The sequence below is a fragment of the Meleagris gallopavo genome, chromosome 6, assembly GCF_000146605.3.
Source record: "Meleagris gallopavo isolate NT-WF06-2002-E0010 breed Aviagen turkey brand Nicholas breeding stock chromosome 6, Turkey_5.1, whole genome shotgun sequence".
NCBI lineage: Eukaryota > Metazoa > Chordata > Aves > Galliformes > Phasianidae > Meleagris > Meleagris gallopavo.
The window spans coordinates 27508239-27534964 of record NC_015016.2 but is presented as its reverse complement, the minus strand read 5'-3'; the positions used below and the strand labels follow the sequence as shown (position 1 = coordinate 27534964).

The 26726-nt window shown below is 36.5% G+C and overlaps 2 protein-coding genes across 6 annotated transcripts in view; one reads left to right on the top strand and one right to left on the bottom strand.

The window, feature by feature from the left end:
• ANKMY2 (ankyrin repeat and MYND domain containing 2) overlaps positions 1-19134 on the top strand; it is a 37130-nt gene extending 17996 nt beyond the window's left edge. The window contains exons 3-11 of the mRNA XM_010712796.2: positions 1491-1660; positions 6431-6569; positions 8423-8521; positions 10486-10646; positions 11726-11940; positions 12941-13076; positions 15662-15790; positions 16221-16362; positions 17560-19134. Coding sequence (XP_010711098.1) covers positions 1491-1660; positions 6431-6569; positions 8423-8521; positions 10486-10646; positions 11726-11940; positions 12941-13076; positions 15662-15790; positions 16221-16362; positions 17560-17789 — 1421 coding nt within the window. The 3' untranslated portion in view covers positions 17790-19134. The remainder of the gene's footprint in view (positions 1-1490; positions 1661-6430; positions 6570-8422; positions 8522-10485; positions 10647-11725; positions 11941-12940; positions 13077-15661; positions 15791-16220; positions 16363-17559) is intronic.
• Positions 7605-26726, bottom strand: part of LRRC72 (leucine rich repeat containing 72) — a 31420-nt gene continuing 12298 nt past the window's right edge. Inside the window, exons 6-10 of one of the 5 annotated variants that reach the window (XM_031553917.1) lie at positions 26225-26314; positions 24139-24303; positions 23185-23212; positions 21514-21720; positions 7605-7675 (exon numbers count right to left, since the gene is read on the bottom strand). In XM_031553917.1, coding sequence (XP_031409777.1) covers positions 21555-21720; positions 23185-23212; positions 24139-24303; positions 26225-26314 — 449 coding nt within the window. In that variant the 3' untranslated portion in view covers positions 7605-7675; positions 21514-21554. Of the gene's footprint in view, positions 7676-13499; positions 13761-20002; positions 21064-21088; positions 21721-23184; positions 23213-24138; positions 24304-26224; positions 26315-26726 lie in introns of those variants that run through there. The other 4 variants (XM_010712733.3, XM_031553918.1, XM_031553919.1 and 1 more) reach the window with 4 other exon arrangements.

Genomic DNA, 26726 nt, shown 5'->3' with positions numbered 1-26726 from the left:
TTCCTTACAGAATCGTACAGTTGTTTGAGTTGGATGGGACTCTTAAAGTTTATCCAGTCCAACTTTCCTGCAATGAACAGAGAGACACCTACAGCTATGTAGAATCATAGACTCCTTAAAATCGAAAGGGACCCTTAAAGGTCTAGACCCTTATGTCTAGAATGAACCCCTCTTTCTTTCAAATTCTGCCTATTGTCTCTTGTCCTCTTATCACACAGCATTAGGAACAGCTTGGCTCCAACTTCCAGAGCTAGCCAACTCTGAAACTTTGACATTTGCCAAAGTTTGGAAATCCTCAGGTGATTTGTCATACAGAGCTCTGAATTTGTAAATGCAATTTTGCTTTGTATTGTCTGCCCAAAAGTATATTTTGACAATCATTTCTTGAGGATTTGCTCTAACACACAACTGTCCTTTTGCCAAAATATTCTTCTGAAAACTATGTCAGGCCCTAAGAAGCTTCTTGTACGTTAAGGAAAAGATTGTTTGGGGGAGCAGGCTAGTTGGCAGTGCCCTCACCTTCAGGCATTGTATTTTGTTGGATTGTCATTGAGGTGACCCAGATTACTGGCTCTTTTCCCTCAAATAATTCATTTTGAGATAGAAGTAAAACAGATTGCAAAAACTGCTTTGCTGTGAAGTTGCTGAATGATCACCTTCTTGTGATGTAGTGAAGTTAAATGTGAAGTCCTTCGTTTAATGAGAGATATCAGGCTTATTTTTGTTAAGCAGGCCACTGTTAAAATAGTTTTACTTAATTGATCAGAATTGTCTGTAAATTGGCAATAAATTAAATTTCCCAGTTGGAGATTCAGCGTTCCTTAATTTCTATTTGCTTGAATGTCTGATGCATATTGAAGAGGCATTGTAGGCCTCTTCAGTAATGTCAGTGGGCTTTGACTGAAGTTCTTACATCTTTAACTGAAAAGGTTTTTGTAGTAAATCAAACAAGGTATGGCCTATTCTTTTTCCTTGTACAGATTTTTCAGACTTCAATCTATGTATGCATTTGTTTTTGTTTTCTTTTTTGAAATGTCAGTGATCAAGTTGCCACGGTCCTTCTACTCACTTCCTGCCTTTATTCTGTGGTACTGTAAGCAAATTTCATCTACGTTAATGGACTTGTGAGGTGGGAAGTTGCAAATCCTGAATTTAAGCACTAAGGGAGATTGAAATAAGGCATATTTCATTCAGACCAAAAAAGTGAAACGTCATGATTTCCTTCTTTTAGATGTAAAAGCCTCCAGAAATACAGAATGTGTTAAAATACTCAGTATCATTTTATTCAGTTGTTCTGATGCAGTTTATGAAGAAATATGTCCTGTTCTTGTGTGTGTAGATCAGTTACTTCAGAAAAATGAATGCTTACTCATAGTGCACTCTTTCAGACTACCCTTTTAAAATTGAGACCTTGGCCTTTAACTTCTAGAACATAATACTCTTCATTCCTATGCCTCTTCACCAGGTGTGATGGATTTACTGATGCTTAGTTACAAAGGCTTTTTATTCTAATTGGGAATGGAACTGTTCTTTTTCCCCTAATTCTTCATTTCTTGTTCTCATCCCATTTTCTCTCTGTCTCTTTTTAATTAAAGGGAATGTTGAAGAGGCTGGAAGGCTGCTGGGCAGCAAGAATGTCCATGTCAATTGCTTGGATGAGGTATGACACAACTGTGCAAGCGTTGTACTGGATTTAGCAATTATAAGACTAGGTCCAAAGGCCTGCCTGGTGTTAAATAACTTTGCAACGCAGACTCTTGGAAGTCAGAATTCCTCTGATGTTTCCAGCCTGCAGCTGAATAATGAACCTTTGAAGAGCTCTAAGCTTTTTTTTAAAGGAAGTTTAATGTTACTTTGAGTAGTGCATGCTGTGTATTTTCTCTAAAGTTACTACATGAGCTTTGGTGTCTATAAGGTAAGTTGAACACTGCAGCAAGATACATGGGGGCATGATGGGAGCATGCCTGGCTTCCTGTCACCCCCCACCTAACTGTGCAGCCCATCTGTTTGTAGAACAGCAGGCAGTGTGAATAAAGAGTAGCTGTCCTTATTTTTTACCCATCTCTCGTTTGCGCCTCATCTTTTCAGAACCATAAACAGAAAGAGTAAGCAGCTAGGTCAGAAGTGGAAAATGCTGTCTTTTGCAGAGACAGAGGTGATAGCTGTGTAGAAGACATAGTTCTTAAGTGTGACACAAAGATGGGAGGAAATTTTTGACAAGTCTCTTGTGGCAGGTTCATGTCTATTTCCTCTTCTTTCTTTTTACAGGGTTGTTCTAAAGCATACAACATTAGAGAAAAATGTAACATGAAAACAAAAATGTAATTGTCCTGTATACATGTTGGATCCTCGAGTAGCTTATTAAATTTAAATGTCCAATGGCTTGTGTCTGTTCTTGATTTGGTACTTGATATCATTTTGTGCTTCTCCTGACCTTACCACTTCATAAGATCACCAGTGAGTTTAGGCTAGAAAGGACCATAGGGCTTAATCTCATTGTCTCTTGCCTTCCCACCGCCATAAGTGAAGAGTCAGGCTGCTTTTAGGTCCCCACAAAGCCATCTGCTCTCCAGCTGACCTAACCCAATTCTTTCAGCCTCTCTTCACAAATGCTCCGATCCCCAGCCTGGGAGCTCTACCATGTCTAGGTGGTAACTCTGCTGCACTCGCTGCAGTTATTCCTGCCTTTGTTGTAGTGGAGGGCCTGAAACTACAAAAAGTATTCAGGATGGGGTCTCATGAGTGCTGAGTACAGGGAATGGTCTCTTCATTACAGTGATCACCAGTATCATATATTGGTTATGTTCCTGGGATACTATTAGCATTTTTTGTACTGCTGACAGATCCATTTTCTGATTGTTTTTAAAAACAATTTAGAAATTAAGTTTTAAATGTTTATGAATTTCAAAAGCTTCTGACAAACTAATCATGCTCAGATTTACAGGAAACTTTAGGAATCCAAGATAAATATGTTTGTGTGTTTTTAATTTACGAATTTACAAAGCATTTATTTTTGTACAGTTCCTGAACTAGTGCACCTATGATGCATTATTAGTGCAACATGTAGGATTACTGCTGAGAGGATATGGTTTATTAATAGGCACCATAGCTGAGTTATGCCTCAGGATATTGTTAAAGAAGAAACAGTATGTGCCTTGGGTTTATTTAAACAGCTCATGCCATGGATTTCTTTCAGTCTCCTTCCTCCCTGCCTCCCCAGCAGTGATAAATGTAATGATGAATGTTCAGATTTATTTAGGAATTTCAATCCAGTAGTTGTCTCATGTCAGCTTTAAATTTTTTTCTGTTACAAACTGCATTGCCAGTAATGTGTTATTCTAGTTACTGTACATAAATAGTGTATGAAACACCAATTGAACGTTAGCTTTGTCTGTTATCCAAGGTTGCTACAACTGGAGACTGCTCTGAATGCATAAGGTCTTATTTTCTTCCCCTACTGCCCTAGCTGTTATCCTGAACTTCACATTATTACTGTTTTTTATTCACTTTTATTAATTTAATAAGTGAGGAATTGGAGCCTTGACAATCAAATGCTTAGATACTAAAAGGATAGCATGATTTAGTTGGGAGCTAGGAATTCATTTCCTTCCTCAAAGTTCTTTTTTACATGAGAGAGTCCACAGAATGAGCTGTTTCAGAGCAATTTTCTGGTTGCATTTACAGCAAACATGCAAACACAATTTATTAATTTCATGCTCATAAATCACTCGTTGATTTAAAAAATATATATTAATACATAAGAGAGTATCCTGTTACGTTCTGGTTTGAATGTTTCTAGCCTTGTATTCCATCTGCTTAGGTCTACTTTCTTTTAGATTAAAATTACTGACAATCACCAGTCTTTTCTGTATGTATCTTTAGCCAAGGGCCAAGTCAGATTTCAGTACCTTAGTCTGATTTCAGTACCTCTAGTACATTGACTTTCAAAATACCGTACCTAAAGTTATGCGTCCTCCAGTAATCGAGCTCTCCCCCTTTTCAGAGGGGTTTGATCTGAAAAGGCTTCACGCTTTTTCCATGTTTGAAATAATGTTAAGGTTGTTCAGAGTCGTAATACAGAGTATGCTAATGACAGTGGCAGCAGTACTTTTTTTTTTCTAGTTTGATAATACTGCTGTTCTTTCTACAATATAACACGTGTCTTTTACAAACAGTCCGCATCTCTCTGCTAGTTACAGAACTGAATAATTTATTGGAATTGCAACAGCAGTTTGCCTGCTAGTGTATTCACTCCTATTATCTTCAGTGCAGGGTTTTGCAGTCACTCTATCTTGCTACTCCAGTGTGAATTTCCATATTAGCAGAAAAATTTTCAAATCCATGGCTTTCATTCAGGAGAAAAAGTTGTGTCTTCTGATCTTTTTATGTAGTATTTCAAAATCCACAAACTGAAGAAAATTCAATATGTATTAAGCATTGTCATTTTATGTAGGACTTTGACTAGCATAGAGTTTAATTTCTCATTACTACAGTTAAACAAATAGTCAGAAATGTAATGTGTTACATATGTGAAACCAGCAAGTCAGCAGGGTGGCTGAGGAGGAGGAGGAAGACTATAATATGAGAGATATCTGCACTCAGTGAACAGTATTTCATATTAGAATTAATACTTAGCTGTAGATAGACATGAAATGTAGATATTCACTCATATATATACTGACTGCTTTCCAAACCCAGCTTGCAGCACATTTAAGTGGATAAGGATGATCTTACTCAAAAGCTTTAAGGCTGGAAATTCTAAAGGCTTTCATTGAAAGAAAGTTCCAGTCATATACTTGCCAAAACCAGGACACTGGACAAGCAGCTTTTAGTACCATTTCTGTTAAGTCAAAGGCATTTTTACAATTTAATTCAAGTATCTAATTGAACTGGATGTCTCCAAACTGGCCTCTAAAAAGTTGTTGTTTGTAATGTATTATGCACAGTAAGATAGAATGCTTTTCTTTCCATTACAAAACCACAAATGAAACCTAACAAAAACAGTCACAAATTTGTTTCATGAATGTTTCTCGTTTCTTTAATAGCAGTTTGTATTGCAGCATGTGAAAATATTTCAGATTACTAAAATCAAATGCTGCAAAAAATTTTTTTTAATGTTTTCATTTAGAGCAGGGAGTAATGAAATTATACTGAAAATTGTTGTTATAATTTTAACTTGCTCGATTTCTCTCACCTCTAGGATTTATTTTTATTTTTTATTTTTTTGAAAATGCTAATTAAAAATGCAACTTTAGGTTTTGTCCTACGGAAATAAAAATACATTAAGGCTCAAACTGACTATTTCAGAACATCACATCACCCTGCACTTATGGAGCTGCGGTAATGGTGTATATGAGTGTAGCTGTGCACATTATCCTGACCTGCAAGAACAGGGAAGAAAATGCCAGTTTGATTTCCTTATGGAGACAGACCAAATCACACGTCCATGTATTCAGTGCTGGAGAATGTTTTGAGGCAGTTACTATGTCTTGGCTGATAACTTACAGCCTGACTTGGCGTTAAGTGAAAATAAACCGCATATTGGAAAAAAAGTTTATCAAAATTGAAGAACTTGAATGTGATTGAGTTTTCTCAAAAAGAGCTCAAGAAGATGCTCCCTGCTCTTTGAGAGTGAGAAAGCCTGTATTAACCATTCATCACTGTTGGGAAAATTTCCCCTAGGACTTGCCTACCTTTACATTGGTAATTACACTAGTGCAGTTCTGATAACTTATGGCCTTCCCTGCTCAACCTAATCATTTTTGCTCTGGTGTGGTTTGTCAAAAGGCAAGAATTGAGGCTGTGTGGTTGTTAAGGTCTAGTTTAGAGCAAGGTATAGCTTTATAAAAGGCATTTAGGGCTCTGGCTGATGTAGGACTACAAACACAGTGCCACTAGGAAGATAAGTGGGAGTCAGGACAGTACAATTACCAATAAGCATGACTATACAAGGTATGTTTTAGAAACCACAAATCTTTCTAATAGCAAAAACAATAAGACCCTATTCCGAATTTTACTTATCATTTAATGCAGGGGGAAAAATAACAACTCAGGAGCGTGACAGATTTTCTAAAACAAGCTTCTACTGCTATGACAAGCACTAGTTGTCAATAATGCTTATGTCTTACAAAGAAGACTAATGTTTAATTTGTGGGGAATGGTTTTCATTTTTTTAAAGGCTCGTCTATTTTCACATATGTAACAGTATCATCAGAAAACAGTGACACTATGGAAAATGGAAATAATGCTGCATGTTAGTAACTACATTTCTTCATTGACACTTTGTGACTTTTTTTGTTCTTACTCCCTAATGCTACACGTGCTTTGGCAGGTACATTCTGTATGTGTGAGCAAGTGAAAATTGTCAGTGGAATAAGAAACAAGAGATACAGCTAATTCTTTTTGCATGCTTCTTCCTTCCTCTTTTTAGCATGGCATGACTCCTCTAATGCATGCGGCCTACAAAGGGAAAGTAGACATGTGCAGGTTGCTCTTGCGACACGGAGCTGATGTTAACTGCAATGAACACGAACATGGATACACTGCCTTGATGTTTGCTGGGCTTTCAGGTAACTTATTCCGAAATTTATCTCACTGACTTTTGTGACATTGATGTATACAGTTTGACTTAATAAGTTGGAGGAATGTGTTGGCACCTTGGTATGATTCAGGCTTACTGTTATTTACGTGGCTCATGTTAGCGTGTTGAGAATCATCAGTACAGTGGAATAGAGGAGTTGCTATTTTTTTCATACGAAATTTTTCTTTGTTCAGCTTTTTGAGGCCTATAGCATATCTGTACTTAGTTCTGTTTGGTCACATGTCTAAATTCACTCTGGTGATCATTTTAGTGTACAGTAGGATACATTGTTCAATTATATTCTGTTATACTGGAAAGGATACTGCACCATACTGCCTTCTTTAGGACTTTTTATCAGTAGCTTTTAGTGATACATGAAGCTTGTCCAATCAATCAAATATTTTTCAAACGTTCCCTCTCTTCTACATTATTTTTGCAACTGTGTTGTGAGATTATGCAAATTTATTTAATATGTTTTAAAAATATGGTTTTTTACTTTTTTTTCCTTTCTCATTCTTTTTTTTTTCTTTTTTCTTTTTTCATGAGAATGCTTATAGTTATATATATCTTCTCCCAGTTCAGGTGGAGCTTTGCAATGTTCCTCTTGCTATTCTCGTGTTCCTGATGCAAAGAACAATAATTTTCTCAAGTGAGGAAAAGGCATTACATAAAAACAATGTTCCTTCCAGAATAAGAGTTAGAACTGGAAATGCTATATTACTTTAAGTATCTTTTCTATTAGGCCACTTACTTCCCTAGAATCTCCTTTTTTGGGAAGATGTAACATCTGTTATCAGGTAGAGTTTAAACTCTGCTTTCTTTCATTGTAAATTCAGAAGAAAAGAAGAAAAAAAAGGCTTTGATGTCTTAACTGGCTCATGAGGCTGCTCAGACTTTGGTAAAAAGATTTCAGCATTTTGTGGCATTGAGTAATATCCAAAGTGCAGCAAGTAAATAGGAACAAACTGTCAGAGGCTGTTAAATGCCTGCAGCTTTATTGAAATTGCAGGATTTTTACCATTTTCTCCCAGCTGTGATTTTAACCTGCCATCCTGGGTTTTAATGCTTCTTAATGTTGACTTTGAGATCTGTTACCTGTGAGTGCAAACGGAAAATGAGCACTATGGACACAAAGCCTTTCTTTTAAAATCAGAAATATTAATTTTTGTCTACCAGCCCTTTCTTTTTTTATATTCAATTTTTCTTTTCAGTTAGCATGTGCACAGCAACTGTTAAAGCAAAAATACCTTTGAAAACAGAACCAGCACAAGTGGTGACAAGTGTCCTTAATAGCCTCTAAGGGCACCAATTATGTCATATAATCTTCCCATCAAGTTTTAGCTTCATTTTATTTGGTATTTAGCCCAGTCTGAACACCCAGTTCCTGCTGAGGAGAAAGGAACAATCTGTTCCCTTCTCTAAGCTCCTGCTACATAACAGTACTGAGTTTTTTATTCTTAGAATCGCAAACGTTTAGTTGAACTGTCAAACGAGATTAGTAGAATTTGCTTCTGTACTGCTATCCAGAGGGACCAATTGTTAGTGTAATTGTATACATGTGACTCCCATAAGCTCCACGGGGAGCTGAATGTGTATTACAGAGGGCAGAGTTTTACCCTGTGTGAATTTAGTTTTTACTTTGATGTAACCCTTGGGACTGTAAAGAAGGCAGCAGCAATGTGTATTTCTCTTAGTTAATTCTTAATGTACTTAAAATTATTATTTTTCCTCACTGTTACACATATTAGGTCTTAGTAAAAAGTTAGATTTTGCTCTTACATGAAGAGATACAAGTTCTGGTTTGTCCTGCCTAATTCTCCATATCCTCCCCCCCAAATACAGGAAACAAAGAAATCACCTGGATGATGTTAGAGGCCGGAGCTGAGACTGATGTTGTCAATTCTGTGGGAAGGACGGCAGCTCAGATGGCTGCTTTTGTGGGTAAGCTCAAAGAGTATCATCTTTTCCTAAATCCTTAAAGTATTGGGGTGCTTTTTATTGGAGAAACATTGTTTAATGACCTGTTTTGAACTAACACCATTGTTTATCATTTTTTTTTTCTCCACATCTCATCCTGTTAACAGAGTCAGTTTGTGTTTGATAAATACCCAAGTGATGGTATCTATAAGAACAAATGCTGCTGTTCTCCAAGTGTGCAAGTTTATGCAATGTCATCACTTTTCAAACAGTAAAAGGAATCTGGTCACGTTTGTGATTAGTCACCTCCTGCTCTTCTCCCTCTGCATGTGTGAGGGAGAAATCTCAGGACCTGTTCTGAGATAGGTTGGCACTTATTGATCAAAACTTGGTTGGAATAAAGAAAGTGTTGTCACTGCAGTGTGCTAAGTGATCCTGGGCAAAACATGCAGCCAGGCTTCTTTCTGTTGTTGTGGCTCTTTTTTCATTTCTTTTTTTCTTAAATCCTTTTTACTTGTTTACCACCCTTGGCACAGTGCTGGGAGATTCCTGGCTTAATATTCCCCACTATAACCCAAATGTAGTAGTACTTATCTATTTCCAGCACAGATGTGTGATAAAACACATATAACCAGAAAAAGCAGTGTCTTTTTCAGAAATCAACTACTGCTTTCCAGATGACCTGCCCAGACTAAAAATAACCATCAATTTTCATTTGAACCCAGCCTTCTCATATTCTTTAAATGTCTGAGAACTCTCTCAGAAGTCCAGAAGAAGCTTATCTTGACATGTGCATTTACTTCCTGTAACAGTGAGCTACTGGGGTTTAAATTTAGATCATATCTGCTTTTATTCCTTTTTGGAGAAAAAGATTGCCAGTACTCACACTTGAGTTTCAAGTAGCAAATCCTTAACTATGTTCTTAGTATGCTGAAGAAGTCCACTTCTATTAATTATACTTGGAATTTGGAGGATGGATATTGCTTTTGAATGTGGTGTTGAATTGGTGAATGGGTAATGATGACTCCAACATAACTTTTGAGAGTTCTTTAAAACTCATTCATCACCTCTATAAGTATTTCCACAAATACTGAGACAGGCTGAGCATTGGAATCTATTCTCTTTTATTCTCCGTCCAGTCAACTTCAAGTCATCTGTCTTTGTGTGGGAAGTGAGGATATTTCCCTGTCATTTGTTTGACACTGTGCTCTGTTACCTTAGGACAGTCTCTTCTAAAACACTTAAGGATTTTAAATACTGGAATTTGGTTGGTTGTCTTCTGCTGCTGATAAAGGGAGTTAGTGCCAAGATAAATCAGTCAATTTAAAGAATGTGGCCCTGAAGTACAGAAACTAAATGCTATTTTCTTTCAGCCTAGTAATCCATCATTTTGTCTGATGCAGAAAACAAGAAGAGGATGTAACTTTTCTCATCCTATTTCATCACAGTCCTTTTTTTCTGTTTTTTTTTTTTCTTTCTAGGATATTTTCCACATGTTCTGTTCTTCTGATTAATACACTGGTCTCTGTTTGAAATGTATAAAAAGTCACAATACAATTTTTTCAGATTACAGAGCGGACAAAACTCTTGAGAAATTTTAACACCTGTGAGATGCTACTAGGATAGTTGTACTTCAGAGTCAAAATACTGACTTTTCTTATGGCTTGATTCTGAATACAGTGAATGACTTTGATAAGCACTTATTTTAATTCTGACTTAACAGGGAGAAAAGATGCATGAAGGGGTGGAATTCGTAAAATGAAATGTCATGAAATTGTTTCCTTCCAGAAGCCAAAAAGTCACACACCTTACAGAAGAAAAACAAAAGTTGCTTGTTACCAGTGCAATCATGTGATCCTTAGCTTCCTTCTTAGCTTCCTTGCGTGTAAAGCTCACCTGTGTTGCTTATATTAGGTTGGGTTTCAGTCTTGTTTTTTTCTCTTTCATGTTATGGTTACATGATTTTTTTTTTCCTCATGTAATTTTAGGTCAGCATGACTGTGTGACCATCATCAACAACTTCTTTCCACGTGAAAGGCTGGACTACTATACTAAACCACAAGGCTTGGATAAAGAACCAAAACTGCCAGTAAAGTTAGCTGGGCCGCTCCATAAAATTATTACTACTACAAATATGCATCCTGTTAAGGTAGAGTGATAAGTAAATTGAATGTGTTTGTTGGCGTGGGAACTGGTTTTATTTTTATGTCAAAAGGCAGTCAGTTCTTCAGTGAGTCCAATTAAGATGAAAAGCATTATCCTGTTAGTCAGATACTCCTGAGAATGACGTAGAATCAGGCCTAATGCCTAGACATGATTCAAAAATGAAGCAATTTCAGTGTTCGTATAAGTCAGAATTTCAAAATAATGCAATTAATCAAAGAGATCATTTTTAACATAGAAAAACATAAATTGTTTTCTTTTCTGGATTTATCTTTTCCTAGCCTTACTTGAAATGGAAACATAAGACAATTCCCTACCTTAACAAGTTGTCAGTGTTCTCTCCATGCTTGCCCCAGCATGCATCTTTCTACCTTAATCGCTGTTTCACCATAGTAACAGCTGTTGCTGTTTCTGGCAGTATGTGCAAGAGATGTTTATTTTTACTTCCAAGTATATTTGCCGCTAAAAAAAAATTTTTTTTAGGATTTTTCCTCCTGTGTAGTTCAGAGAAATTAATACATCTTATTTCAAAGACAAGTTCCTTGGGCTTGCTGTCCAAAGTTGGGAATTTGTCAGCGGTTGCCAACCAGGTATCTGCATGTACAAACTGGCAGCTAATTTAGTGGGTGTACAGTCTCTTTTGAAAATGGTTAGCTCAGTGTGTTATTAGTCTACCTAAAGCATTCCAACTATATGTGAGGTTGGTGTGTTCTTTGAAGCCACTTAAATTATGCAGATCCAGTTTATTTAGGTTTTCAAAAAGGAAACATTTTAGGACAGTGTATTGTAGTTTCTCTAAATGTTTCTTTTAAAATGCTTTTAATTCTTCAGGTATCTCTACTTCTTAGATATATATTTTAATACCAGTCTTAATTTTGAGCGTTTCATGCATAGGAAATAAAAAGTAAATAATGACACTCCCAAAAGAAGGGGAAGACAGCATGAGACGGCAGTAGAGGAATAGTAAAAATTCCACTGAAGTTTAGCTACAAAGATTTATCTAACTTCTAATGGTAACAAGTTTAAAAATACTAGCTCTGAATTGGATTACATTTTTTCTCATAGATTGTGTTGCTGGTAAAAGAGAACCCTCTATTGGCCGAAGTAGAAGCTCTGCAGAAATGTTACAGGGTTTTGGATCTAATTTGCGAGAAATGCATGAAGCAGAAAGATATGAATGAAGTACTTGCTATGAAAATGCACTACATCAGTTGCATCTTCCAGAAATGCGTTACGTTCTTAAAAGAGCGAGAGGATAAACTAGATGGATTTATCAAAAGGTACGTTATTTCTGCAGAAAGGTCTGAAGGTGTATGTATGAACTAACTGTACAGATACCAGAAAAAGGCAACTGGAATAATCATAGTAGTTGGACTGTCTCTAGTAAAAGCTCTGCCAAGTAGACTTTGAAATAATCCCAACAGCAGTCACTTCAGGGTTGCACTGACTCTTTTTTTTTTGCAGTGGTATTGTCCTTTCCTGGGGTACAAAGGAAACAATCCTTGGGTTTCAGCTCTGTGCTAAAATTGGTTAGAACTTGGCAATCCCACATACACTGTAAAGTAGCAGAGAGTTCCATGAGTGGAAAAAAAGGGGGAGTGATAGACTTGAAAAAAAGTATTTCTCAGAGTCCACTATGGATCATCTGGGAATATTTCTTTTCCCGTTTTGCTCTCTAGCAGTGAGACAGTGAGATTTCTCTTCAAAAACACTTAAGCAAGTGAGAGCTGCAAAATCCCACTGGCTTTAGATGAGACTTGGGCACTTAAATCATGTAGACAGAACCTCAGAACGCAGTCAAAGTTACAAAACTAGCTGTCTGATCTTAAAGTAAGTGGCCTGACCTGTAGAAAGGTCATATCAGAGCCCTGTGGATCTTTAGGTGATACTGAAAATAAATCATAAAGTCAGTTTTCATATACTGAGGTCAAGTTGTTCATCAGTGAACCGCAGGAGCCAACCAAAGAAGCATCAAGACTATAGCTTGTCACTAAATAAAACTGAATTTTTATTTTCAAGTATTGCTGTCTATTCTTTACCGTTTACTTTCACAATGTTCATTTTTAAATACAGCCAAGAGCTTTGCTACTTGTCCACCTATAGCTGGTTCTTTTTCACTGGGTAATGGAATCTGTAAGTAGTCTTCTCAGAGTGTACTTTTAGCTATATGTGGGATAGGACAGAGTGAGAAGGGCAAAGTACTGGATGCTGTGTGTTTGTCCTTGTCCCTGACCAGTTACTGTGTGATTTCTTATTCTACTTTGGTTTTAAAAAATTTAGTCTCTTGAAAGGACGAGACAAAGATGGTTTCCCTGTATATCAAGAGAAGCTAATTCGAGAAAGTATCCGAAAATTTCCTTACTGTGAAGCTACATTGCTCCAGCAGCTTGTGAGGAGTATTGCTCCTGTTGAACTGGTAAGTTTTTTCTATCAAGATATTTTCTAACAATTTGCATAGTAAATTCAGCTTAAAATAAGCTTTCTTATTTTCTCTCAGATTCTTCGGTGTCTTATATATTAAGCAAAGGTTTTGGATGTCCCTGAACTTTTTGATAAGCTGGAATTTTATTTTACGTGTTGCAGGAAAATTCTCTAATTTGAACCTAGTAGGTTTTTTCCCGTGCTGATACTGAGTGCTTAAATGTCTGAGCTGAGTCATTTCCTAGGATAATACATCAATTATTTACAGTGTATATGGAGAAATTGGTAATACGTGGTAGTAGAAGAACATTCTGTGAAGCTCCCTTCATCAGAGGGAGAGATGAGACAATGCCATCTACTGTACAATGTGTATCTGAATTTGGAGATCCTAATTACAAGTAAAGTAGCTAACTTCAGCTTTTCATCTTTGTTAACTCACTCTTCAATAGCTTTTATTAGTTTATAATAAATCTTATACAAGATTTTTGTTCTATTTTTTTTTTTAACATATGTTCTCTCTGGTCCCTGAGAGCAAGATATTGTATGTTCTAACACTTGGAAAAAGGCACAGTTTTGTCTCATACCTGGATTATGCTGAGTGAGTTAAAAATAGCCTCCATCTTAAGTGGCTCCAGTGAATGAAAATGTCCTGAGGCTTAATGCAATCCCTCCTGTTTGTCTAAGCCAGAAAAATAAATACAGTGTGAAAACAGACTTTCATGATGCATTAAGAGTTGCTTTAGAGTAAGAGTTTTCCTTCCTATTTCTTCTTAGAAGAGCTTGCAGTCTTTTCTGCTTTCTTCCTTTAGTTAAACTGTATTTCTGTCTATTATGCTAGAAAGGAGATGCAGTAAAGATTGAATTTCCTGGAACCCTTGACCTTCAGCACAATTACTTGGATTCAGCCTGGGCATCTGAGTGTTGCTGCAGTCACTATAGCCCTGCATGTTTCTTCTGGTCTAACTGTTTAAGGATTTATTTAGAGCCAAGGCAACCTGACATTTTCTTCCTTTGTTGTTTACATCAAAATAATCCTTAGTTTATGTTTACCAGTAAAATATAGTAAATCTTATTGCTTCTGTTGTATGGGAAGGATACTGTAAATAATATCTAAATAATAATATGCAAATAATTGTCTTGAAAATTCCAAGTTGTGACTGTTTGGTCTGTATTCTGAGTACACTGAGTACAACAGTGTATCAGTGCTAAATAAAAAACCTTTTTAAAAAGATGTAACTGTGTGCCAGCACAGAGACTAATTTGCAAAAACCTGCTGCATAGGATCTACGAATGGGTGACTTTGAAAAGACCACTGAGTTCTTGAATGGGATTGAGTATTCATTAATAGCATTAATTATACTATTAAGAACAGGTCATTAAGTCACTCAACAGACACATTACAGTGACATTCAAATACAACAACAAAGGCTGTGGGATATTCCCATAGCAGAATGGCACAAAGAACAGACAGCACAACAGTGAGTGGTGAAATAAATGTGCCTGTTTCAGGTGTTATTTCAGATGAAAATGAGGGAAGTAAAGCTATCAGTAATATGATTGTGAAACTCAGAAGGTACAAAGCTTCTGAGCTTTGTTTCCATGTTTTAATGTGACTAAATGCTTAATTTGAAGATCCAGACTTATAACTTACGCAATTATCTTCAGCTCTTGACAGAGCATTAAAATTAGAGCCTATTCTCTTCACAGAATGGAAATCTATTGCCAATTGCAGTGACATCAGTGGGGAATATTTACACCTTAAATTATCTAGTTTGTCTGTCCAGGAAAATAACAGTTACTTGAATATACAGACTTAGACAGGCACTTTGTGTCATATTATATTTGTTGCATTTAAATTTGTCTGATGTACCTGAAACCAGCAATTAGTGTATCATTTAGCTGTTACTTGGGACTACCCATTAAATGAATCACCACTTATGTCGTACGTAGTGCTGCTGTTAGTCCTGCAGTAATAACACATTCTTCCAAAATCATTTTTTTAAATGTCAGTATTCCTTCAGTTAAGGAAGGGGTACATTCTTTATAATGGACTCTGTGACTAATCCCACAGTATGCTGTTACTAAAAATTGCTAGCATCTTCGCCTTCAGATTTTAGTTCCATTGCTCTGTGCTCGTGGTTTTGATTCAGAACAAAGCTACAGAATGAGGAGACATTCTGTGCAGCCACTGATTCTTCAAAATGTAAGCATGTGTTCACAAGCTGAGAGCTAGTTACCTGCAAATGAGACTCATTTTATAGAATAAAAAAATGAAAATTTTTTTCTTCTTTTCTACAGGAGCTAAGCTTTGTATACAAAATGTATATAAATGTGTACTTGCAAAGCTGTGCACTTTACTTGAAGATGTATGTTGTAGTTTTATACTGTGCTGTTACAGCATTTTGAGTGAGACCATAGCTGGCTACATGGAAGCTTGAATTGCATTTTGTTTTTTTTCTCTTGTTGGCCCTCTTTGTGATACTGCTTCTTTTTTTTTTTTTTACCTGAAACATACTGTATAATTGTGGTATATTTCCTGTGTTTTACAAAATTATTCTCTTTACCCTTCTTGTCTTTCAGGGTTCTGACCCTACAGCTTTTTCTGTTCTTACACAAGCTATCACTGGCCAAGTGGGTTTTGTAGATGCTGAATTCTGTACCACATGTGGGGAAAAGGGAGCTGACAAAAGATGTTCAGTGTGTAAGATGGTAAGGAGCTATAAATTGTTATAATGGATCACAAAAATTATTGGCATTGAGGTGATGAGGATTTTGAATGTTTGACTACTTACTGTGTAGATTTATGAGGAATTTCACACATGCCTACGCTGAAAATGTGCATGTCACCTATTTCTAGGAGAGATGGCTGCAGTTCACAAGTGGGAGTACTTGCATTTCCAAATGTGTATGTTTAAGGATGAAGACAGAATAAGATTTCTGTATGTTCAGAGTTAAGCAAAACAAACTGTTCTTGTATAGTTTTATATAGGTTGGAATCCCTGTATGACCTGACAAATGGCTTACAAATATCATTAAGTAGTAGTATACATAGAGATTTAACTTGTTGCACTAAAAATTTAGGAGTAGTGTATATTTTTGTAATACATCATGACAAATTGATGGCTGTGGTAACTTTCAGGTGATGTACTGTGATCAGAACTGCCAGAAAATACACTGGTTTACCCACAAAAAAGTCTGCAAGACCTTGAAGGAAATTCATGAGAAACAAGAACTAGAAGCTGCCAAAGAGAAAAAGAAACAAGAAAAAAAGCAAAAGAAAGGTTGGGATTTTTAGTTTCCTTGTTGACACTAATGTGATATGAACTGTATCAAAAGGAACAACAGTAACAGCCTTAAAATCTGTAGCAGTTGAAATATTTTTGTTGTGACATAACAACATACTTGCATTTGCTGGAATTCTACTCTTTCACTTTGGAGATGCTGAATTACACTGCACTGTTTCAAAATCCAAATTTTTAATCAATGTATAAGTTTCATGCTAATCAATTTTGCTGGAGATATTAGGACAAGTTGAAAAATCTGCTGTCATATTATCCCTTCTAGTTGTGAAGGCTAATGGAAAGATTAATTCTCCTTTAATAGTTTCTTCTTCAGAATCACAGTATAAAGTTAACTGTACGGTGTATTTTGAAAGATGGGTGTTAAGGAAGTCTGTGCTAAGGAGGTTGTTAGCTCCATAGACAATCAGACCATGGTAGGTTTTGGCAGGGCTGTGGCTGGTTATGATAGTGTTTAGAGCTGGTTATCAGTCATAGGAGAAAATAATAAAACCAAAATTAATAATTTCTGAAGATATCTTTGGCTTTCAACAAGGCCTCTTTCCTTCCAGAAGTGCTACAACCCAACCCCTACTTAGCAGAATCAGAGCAAAAAGTCATTTAACACTTCTTTTTTTCTAAAAAAGTTACCTGAGAAATACAGTTGCAATTGCTGATTCTTTTCTGTACAGTCAGGTTAGAAAATCTGGGATGACTCATTTAAGCTAAAGTTCACTGTGGTCAACTGTTAATTAGCAAAGAATTTCTTCAATCTGTTATGTGCATAAGTACTTCTTACGTAATCACATAAATACCTTTTTTTTTTCTTACAGAACACCTGTAGTCTACATTTAATTAGCCTGCAGCCATTCTTTGAAAGGCTAACCACAGTGTCAGTAAAGTATATTTGAATTGGAAGTTGAATAGAGTCCTACTCTGCTCCTTTATGTATTAAAAGGAACTGTGGCAAAAATGTGGAGAAATTAATGAGAGCTTTATGCAGGGTTAGTTTCAGAATAATCTTACAGAAGCTTAAGCAGAATTCTTACATCTTCAGTCTTTTTTTGTTGAACTTGCTTAAGCTAATCACTTCTGGAACTGATACAGTTTCTTAGCATTTATTATTATTCCAGAGGAAAAAATGGTTTACTTGCCAATGAGTTCTGTGTTCACTGGTGATGAGCTTTCTCTTTTGTCTAGATGAAACAGAACTAGAAGAGGCTGGTTCTACAAGTGAAGAACAGTCAGCTCCTGGCCCAGATGCTACCAAAGAAGCAGATCCAAATCTGTGGATCCAGACTGACCAGAGAGAAGAAACTGAACTTACCAAAGAGCCAGAAGCACGAGCCCCACGTCCTGACAGCCCGCTGGAAAGTGAGACTGGCTTAGCTGACATTGCTCTTCAAAAAATTCAGGATTCTGAGGAATAGGAAAGCTGGGAAGGGTCTGAGTGTTCTGGTAAAGTCCCTCTACCCTAGCAGTCATAAAGAATTTTTTTTATGCTGACCATGTCTGAGTTCTTTACAGCATGGCTTTTGCAAGGCTTCCTGTAAATGACAGCATAGCTTTGTTCATCTTGAGATGAAATACTGGCTTCAGTTTGTCTTCAGGTTCTGTTGTAGATTGTAAAAATAGATATTTATTATCTGATGAAAACTAGAGTGACATAGATTCAGCTATACGTATACCAACTGTGAGCATAGTAAAATCTGTGAGCATCTGGTCAAACAGCCACTTAAGTTTGGGAGTATTCATGGTTTCAGAACCTGAAATTATTTTAAGTATAATTTTTAAGACTTTTTTTTCCTGTGAGTACACAGACCTACAGCTGAAAGTATTGGGAAGCCAGAACCCCTTTATGAGGCTTTATTTAAAAGAATTCAGTAGCAGTTAAGCTTCTGAAGATACTCATCTGAATTCTCAAATTTTCATGAAATTACTGTAAATATTTTTGACTAGTAAGTGCACAACAATAGTGTCTGTTTGGTGGCAATTTTATTAAGCGATACAGCTGTTTTATAAGTCTCAGACTGACTGTGAAATGTGTGTGTTTCAAGAGATTAATTTCATTATTTATTTGCTCAAATATATTCCAAGCTTATCAAAGTTTAATGAAGGGAACACCAGAAGGATTTTAACTATTTTGAATGTTACAAATAATGGTTTCTAAATCTCTGCTTTCTGGTAAAGATGCCTTAGAGCACACTGGGATGCATATGAATGATTTCATAAACATATGAGATGTTTAATATTTTACATGCTGAACCTGATCACAATTAAATGGGACCATTTATAAACTACATAATTGATAAATTGATAAATTAATGTATCAGTGTCATTTATTGATACTATCTATGTTTCACATTGGCTTTCAACTAATTACTAAATTGTAAAAACCAGCATCCCTTAACTGTTCTGTTTTCACTCAGTTTTACATTTTCTCATGAAAGAAGGGAATGTAATGACCTAAAAAAAAATACTTGCTGCCATAAAGATGGTAGAATTTTATATTCTCCAGTTGTTGGATGAATAATGTGTTTGGAATACAGCAATATCCTTCAATGTAGAGGAATAAATAAACCACCTTCCATATAGAGGAAAAATGCTATTAATTTTTTACTATTTAATATATTAAACATTTTTGTTTATTATTCTTAAAATTTTAAGAGGCTGTATAAATGCAGGGAATGTACCTTTTGTATGATCAAGAGTGTTTTCATTTCAAGGATTAGAAGAATAAAATGTGAATAATAAAGGGAAAGTTTTCAAAGATGAGAGCAGAGTGGCAATTCTGTTTACTGCATCTTTAATGCCTACCAGGACCTATTGTGATGTTTCCAGTTGAGATCTACGGGCTTTCTGTAGCTCAAGTGTACAAGTAGAGGGCAGAAAGCAAGAGATGCGTGTCTGGAACATAGATATGGAGTCATGATACTTGGAGCTGGGAATACAGAAGTGCTGCTGGTTCCCAATTCTCTGTATAGCAGGGTCTGAGTAGGATATATTTCTCTTCAGTGCTTTTCTGATAATGCCACTTTGTGGGGACAAAAAATTCAGGTTCTCAGAAGTGTCATAAAATCCACCACACAATATCTGCTTTCATTCCACCAGCCAACACCTTTTCTCGGTGAGAAAAGCTTAAGCAACAAGGTAAAGTTTGAAAATTGGAAGTAGTTGTGAAGTTCAGGCTACCCAGTGGAGATTGTGCTTGCATTTGTCCTCATTCTAACTTCAAAAGGCTTCAGAACCATGAACAGAGGATGCCACACTTCTTTTTACAGTGAATCTCAGAAGAGAACAAGTGCAATCTAAATGAGGGTCTCAGTGCTCCACTTCCACTTCAGCCTTCGTCAGCTGAGACTGTTACATCATAGACTACCTCCATGAGCACAGTCAGCTGTAAAAGCACAAAAAAGTTAGGTAAACTAGGGATTGCATACACTAAGTGAATCCTAATGGATATTAATTTAGACAGGACTGCTTTAAGAAAAAACATTAGCCAAAGTTTAATTTGATCTGGCTTGTCTTGAAACCTACCAGGGTGTTGATCTCCCTCTTCAAACCATGCTGATGAGAATGACTTCAGGGCGTTTACAAGATGCATAAATCTAAGCAAGAAAATTAGGAAAGCTGAAAATTAAAAAAAAAAAAAGGGATCTAATTTTGAAAAGGTGAAAGGAATTACAAGGTTTAACAAAGATGAAGTCACATATCTGGGGTGGAACAATCTTAAGCAGCAGTACAGGCTGGGATCTGTCTGGGTCTGATGAAACAGACCCAGGAGTCTTGGTGGGCAGCAAGTTGACCCTGAGCCAGAGGAATGCCCTGGCAGCACTGAAGGTAAAGACAAGAGTATAATCAGCAGATCAAAGATGTAATTATCTCATTTGGCTTGGCACTTGTTCGGCCATGCCTGGAATACAGCATCCAGTTTTGATCAACCTAACTCAAGAGAGACGAACAAATCAAAAGAGGTTCCAGCTGAGGTGCCACCATGATGGTCAGAGAGTTGGAGGAAGCGAGCTCATTAGCTCAGATCTAATCACACACTTACAGACCTAGAGGTTGCTATAGAGCAGATGAGCTATCTTCACAGAGATGCACGGTGACAGGACAAGAGCCAACAGGCCCCAGTTGTTGCAGGCAAAATTCCATCTGGATATAAGAAAATTGCTCTGGAGTGCAATTAAACAATGAAAGAGGTTGCCAAGAAGTGGTGGTCTCTCCCTCACTGGAAATATTTGACTTGCCTTGACAGAGCGCTGGATAACCTTATCTCAGGCTTTCAACAGCAATTGGGCTAGATAAACTCCAGCAATCCCTGCCAGCCTCGACCATTTCATGACTCAGTGCTAACAGAAGAAAAAAGAAGGAACTCAGAAAACAAGCCCCAGGCTGCTGAAGGACTTTGATATATCAAATAGCACTGACTGAAATTAAGCCTTTGGCAGAATGGAGAGAGAAAGTTGTGAAGAAATGCATTACTTTCCATTTATGTACAGATCTGTTACATCCTTTAGTTGTATGAAAAGAAGCCAGAAGTGTCAGGTGCAGTGCCACAATGCTGTCAGCAGTCCTGGCACAGTGCATTCGGTATGGCACATCTTGTTCCTCCATAAGCACCAGTAAGCAGAGACACATCATGGAGAGTATAGGCAGCCATGGACAGGAACCACGCTGCAGCACCCTTACTTGCTTGTGCTTCTGTGGGTAGTGAGACACAGTGCAGTAGTGTCATAAGACTAAGGGATTCCAGCACATTAGTGTAGCATACAAATTACCAAACTGGAACTTCTCTAAGAAATAAGAATGGCATTTAGCTCATATCTTTATTTTGAAGGAGGAAGATATATTATTGGTAGTGAACATCATAAGTTTAATTATGCAATAGAAACTATGAAGAATGAAATAATGTATCCTTATAGTTTGGCTTTAATTTGTGATTTAAAAAAAGTATGGTAAGAATTGCATTTCAAACATTTTTTATTATAACATCACCACTATTTAGCATTTGATTTCTTAATTTGTTGATCCAACATATTATATATTTGATGATAAAAGGAATGTTACACTAATACTATTTTTTTTTTCCTGAAAGATCATTTAATTAGATGCATGTTTTAGTGTAGTTGCATTATAGAGATAGTAACTTACTTAAGATGCTTATATCCACTTTAGACAGAGGAAGAAAGAAGTCATCTAAATTGGATTGTCAGCTTCTCAGGGGATTCCTTTGCTTTGTGTTTAAGCCGTCTTTCTTGACAGGTGGGTACTTTGTTCCAGTCAATAGAGGAAAATTCCATTATAGATCTTGCCATTGCCCGTAGTAAAACAGCATCCTCTGGGTTCTCAAATGGAACTCTCCAAAAAACCAAAACAAATGTACATTATCAGAATGCTTTCAAAATACTTTGGAGTTATTTTACTAAGCGTGCTTTCTGTAGTTAATGAAGTTAGAAGTCACGTAAGGTGAGGATTTGAAAATTGTAAATTTTTAGAAGGCTTCCTTCTGTTACCAAATTTTGGAAAGCAAAACAAAACCTGAAAAGGTCAGCATTCCAAGATTCTAAGGGAAAAAACATGCAGTAGATTATTTAAAATGTGTTTAAAGCATTGCTGTCCACTTTGATGTTCTGATTCTTACAAGTATCCAGTGGAAATCATGAAACTGTGTACTATATGATTTCATATTGATTTGATACCCATTAATGCAAATGCAAAATTTATTTCAGTGTGAGTCTTTAAATATGACCATGCAAGAATCCAGGGCACTGAATCCAGAAATCTCAGTTAATGTTGTTCACGTGTCCTGCTATTTGTGAGAGAGAAGTGGCAGACTTGCAACATCAGTTCCAAATCAACAACCAAAACTATATGCTCAGATATAATATTAAAACTTGAATTTATAAGAACTTATTCCATAGAGGTGTAGCTCTATGTGACACACAGATGTTAGGAAACTAACATAAACCACATGACTGTCTCCACTGAGTATAACACACTGTCAAACACTTGGGTACTTCACAAACTCAAAGTACCTACACAAATAAGATGGAGTGGAAGCTGCACATCCATTGTATCAATGAATGTACTCCACTGAAAACAGGAAAATCGTTTATAAACATAAATTAAGCTGACTGTAAAGAGCTGTACTGAAAATGAACAACTATGTAAAAACCAAATTTTAAAAGGAAATCATCATATATAGGCTTTTATTATTTCCTTTAATAAATCTGGCAACTATTTTCATACGTGAAACTCAAAAGTCTGATATCTTAAGATTTTAAATATCTTATAAAGATAGCATCTAAAAATGTCAACACATTAAAATGCAACCTTTATGCCACCTCAATCCAGGCAGATGTCACAGAAATAAGCTTTTCCATTTATTTCTGATGTTGGAATTTCAACAGAATAAAGTCAACTACAGACTTAAAATATTTTGTTCTATAGCTCGGTAATGTTTTCCAGAGAGTACGTTCTTCTGAGCAGCCAGCAAGCAGAATGCTGTCTGTGTCACAATACGGAGCAACTATTCTGATGCCCTAATGCTTCAAGCACACTTTTTCTAGTTATTGCTATTTGATCTTATAAAATAAACAGCACTTTTATAAAATAAATAGCATTTTTATACACCTGGAGTACCTTTTTAAATCAGAATTAAAACAGCAGTGGGTTGGCTGTCTTATCAGAATGATACAGTTTCAACACAGAGCACCAGAAAATTTGTCAAGAAATTATTTTTACTGTTTTTTTTTTTCCTGAAACACACACACACACACTACACAACAAAACCAACAACTGAAAGCCCAGAGAAACACTTACTTATTTGTGTGATTTCCGAATTCCCAACCTGTAATAAAAAGTTCAAATTAAGACATTAATGCGCACGCAGCATTTTGATGAGCTGAGGATTACCATCCTGAACACAACTTACTTGTTCAAATGAGTTAAAAATCAGCAGATTTGATACATGCAAAATCTTTTTTAATTCAGTTACTCATGTTTAATTTTCCCTAGACAAACTTTTCCATGCATTGGTTTGTGAGTTTGTTTTTTTCATAGAAGTACATCCAAAAAGCAGACAACATTGTGGTTTGCTCCGGATTGCCACATGATGGGGCAGTCACAAGGTTATGGGTACTCACCGTGCTGTCTCGCAGCAGTAAATGTTTTAAGGACTCTTTAAAAAATGACTTTATATGCTATTATCAGATGTCATGAAAATATTCTCAGCTTGGAAAGCATAAAAAGGAATCTGCTTACAAAAGTAGGCAAGACGTGCAAAATTTACAACAGTAGGAGAAAATATTTTCTTCAAGAAATAATTTATAAAAGCACTAGAGGGCATCAAAACTCAAGGATGCTGATCACTGAAACAACATTATGGTGTATTGAAATGCTCTTAAATAAAATTTTAAAAATAACAATATGATATATATTGAAAAAATAAAATGCTGTTTGTTCAGTTACCTTAAAACACTTGTTTAACTACAAGGTGTAGCAAGAACTACTTGTTGGACTAGATGATTGTAGTGGTCTGTTCTAACCTTTATGATTTTGTGACTCTATGAACATATTTGTCATAATGCACACAGTTGAGGATTCATTCATCTGCTGTTCTGACCACTGCTCCTGGCTTTGCAGAGCAGTTTGGTTGAGTTCCCAATGCATTGATATTTTACTACTTAGGACACCAGATTTTTACTGGATGAATGAAAAGAGCTTCAACTGAAATCATCCCCAAATGGTTGTTTTTGCTCTTATGGTTATGAATACCTGGGGGCACCATCAGTCTCCTGGCTGGCCGAGGGCCCCTGCTGTGCCTGATAGCAGTGCCTGGCAGTGTGTCCACGCTCTTTCCGAAAACAATCGACTCCACAGCGCTGGACCTTTCGCGGTTATAGACAGAAAATGCCAACTCCCTTTCTCTTTGTGTAACTGCTGTTAAGAGAGATATAAAAAACTAATTTCTCTATCAACTAAAAAGTCTGGTACTAACTACTTGCATGCAAATTTCATTTTGTGCAGTTTTATAACAACAGTGATGTAAACCTGCATAATTTCACAGAGATTCAGAAGAGGATCATGGAGTGATGCTTGCTACAGCTCTGGGGTACAGCCCTCTCAAATAAAATAAAAGTATTTCTTTTGGATGCAGAAGGATCAGGAGTTTTAAATGAAGAAACTACCAGACAAGGCTCTTTGTTACCATACAAATGAGATCTACTGCTGAAGTCAGTGAAAACTTGGATGTTTCTTTACGAACAGTGTGAACAAATCCCACTTCAAGGTCAGGTTAATTCCCATTGTTTAATTATGGAGGAAACTGAAGGAGTGCAGTAAAAAGAAAAGCTTCACACTTTCTTCTTTTGTGCTTGATTTCAAAAATAACTTTACATTTTTAAGAAAGAGTTTGAGACTGTAAGTTAAATAAGGGATTTTAACTAATGATATGACTTGCATACTAATCTAAAACTTCAGATAGGGAAAAGGAAGAGAGCTGTAGGTTTAGAACCTAACTCTGGCAGAAACATTTCGAATTCAGGAGAGTTTCTAAGTTGTGGTATCTGGGGGACTCATTAGAAAGGAGCTGCAGCATCCATGTCTGGAGGTAACAAAGTGTGAGCACGTGTCCTGCATAAAGAAGTCAGCCAGGCTGAAGCTGTCGGAATGTTCCATAGATGGAACGTTTTCCATTCAAGATCGAAAGAGGAAATATTTAATTTCACATTATAGTCTTTGTAATATCAAATAAACAGTTCACTAAATAGAACGCCCAGGGTACAGCTTGATAGAAATGAATGCTTCAAGTCTTGCTCCAGAGCTGAATACAGTATAACTGTACTGAAGACAGGAGTCCATGAAGTTTTGTGGAATTGTTTTTAGAACTGTAAAGGCAGCGTGTATTTCCCAGTAGATTTAGCTTCAGACAGCCAAAAGTGACTGTTAATAAAACAGTCTGAAGAAAGTGCCTCAGACCAAGTACTGAAGAGGCTGGAGGTACACAGGAAAGGTGTTTCACTTTCCAGTATAGGAAATGAATGTACAGCCATTGGCAGATGGCCACGTGGTCAATCCAGAAGCTCAATAACCCCTAACACAGACCATGCCCATCTGCCAGCTCTCCTTCATGACAGGGCTGAGGCTGCCTTCTCAATTCCTGTACTGTTTCTCCCACAGGCTTAGAGCAGGTTTCCAAGATGACAGTTTCTCCTCACTGTTTTCTCATGAGGAGAAAGTGAGGTGCAAATCAATACCTTTCTCAGCACTTCACAGTAATGTTCAGTCCTCTTGTGCATCATATAGCTCACCAAACATCAAAGACACAATCACCAAAGCTGATTTTCTGGCTCCATTGTGGCTTGTTTATTAAATTGGTTTGTCTTCAATATATTTACTGATACATATCTATATATTTGTTCTCAATATAACTCTTTTCTTTTTAAGACAACAAGTTGTGAAAGATGATTCATGAAGATTTCCATCTGACAACTTGGTCAGCATGGATGTGCATATATTCTAGAAAGGCACAGAGACACATAGATATTCTGAGAATATCACACCAAACGGAGGCACATGTTTCTAAATGCAGGCTTATATCTCTTACCCAAAAATATACACCAACTACAAGATAACCATACACAATTTAAATAGAAAAAGACAGAAATTAACAGCGCTGGGTGAACTAAAAGGTTTATGCCAAACAAAACTTTCAAAAATGGTTATAGCAAAAAATCTCACAAACAGATATTAACAAATGTACGTAAGAAAGCGGACAAGAATAATTCACATATTTTTCCAAACTTATTAAAATCAAAAGCAACAGTCAATGCTTTGTGAAAAGAGAAAAATCAATCCTTACGCTTCCTGTCCAGGAGCTGTACTGAAGGGAGGCTGTGTATCACATAGAGACGGTAGCCTGCATCATATGCCAGAGGGTTGTAAAACAAGTCTGCAAAACAAATACAAAACAATGCCATCACTAAAACTGCTAAGAAAAGTAACAAACTCAGCAAGACAGGAAAATTAAAGAGCACTAGTAGACAAACATTTTGTATAAAATATTTTTAACTTCAAATTATTTTTACACTAAGTAAACAAAGCTTGGTTCCCTTATACTCACAAAATCACTCATTTGAAGACAGACTGCAAGGAACTGGCTTATTGCAGAGCATGCAAATACCACAGGCAAGACTTGAAGAGAGGCGTCATTGTGCACTCGGAGCCTTTGAAGTTTTTCTCATAATTTTTTTTTAAGATACACAGACAAAACCGCTAAATACACGCCTTTGATTTCCTTATGTATTTGTGGTGATGCCTACTTTAAATTGTAGCAGGTGTTTGGGTTTTTTTTTTTTTTTTTT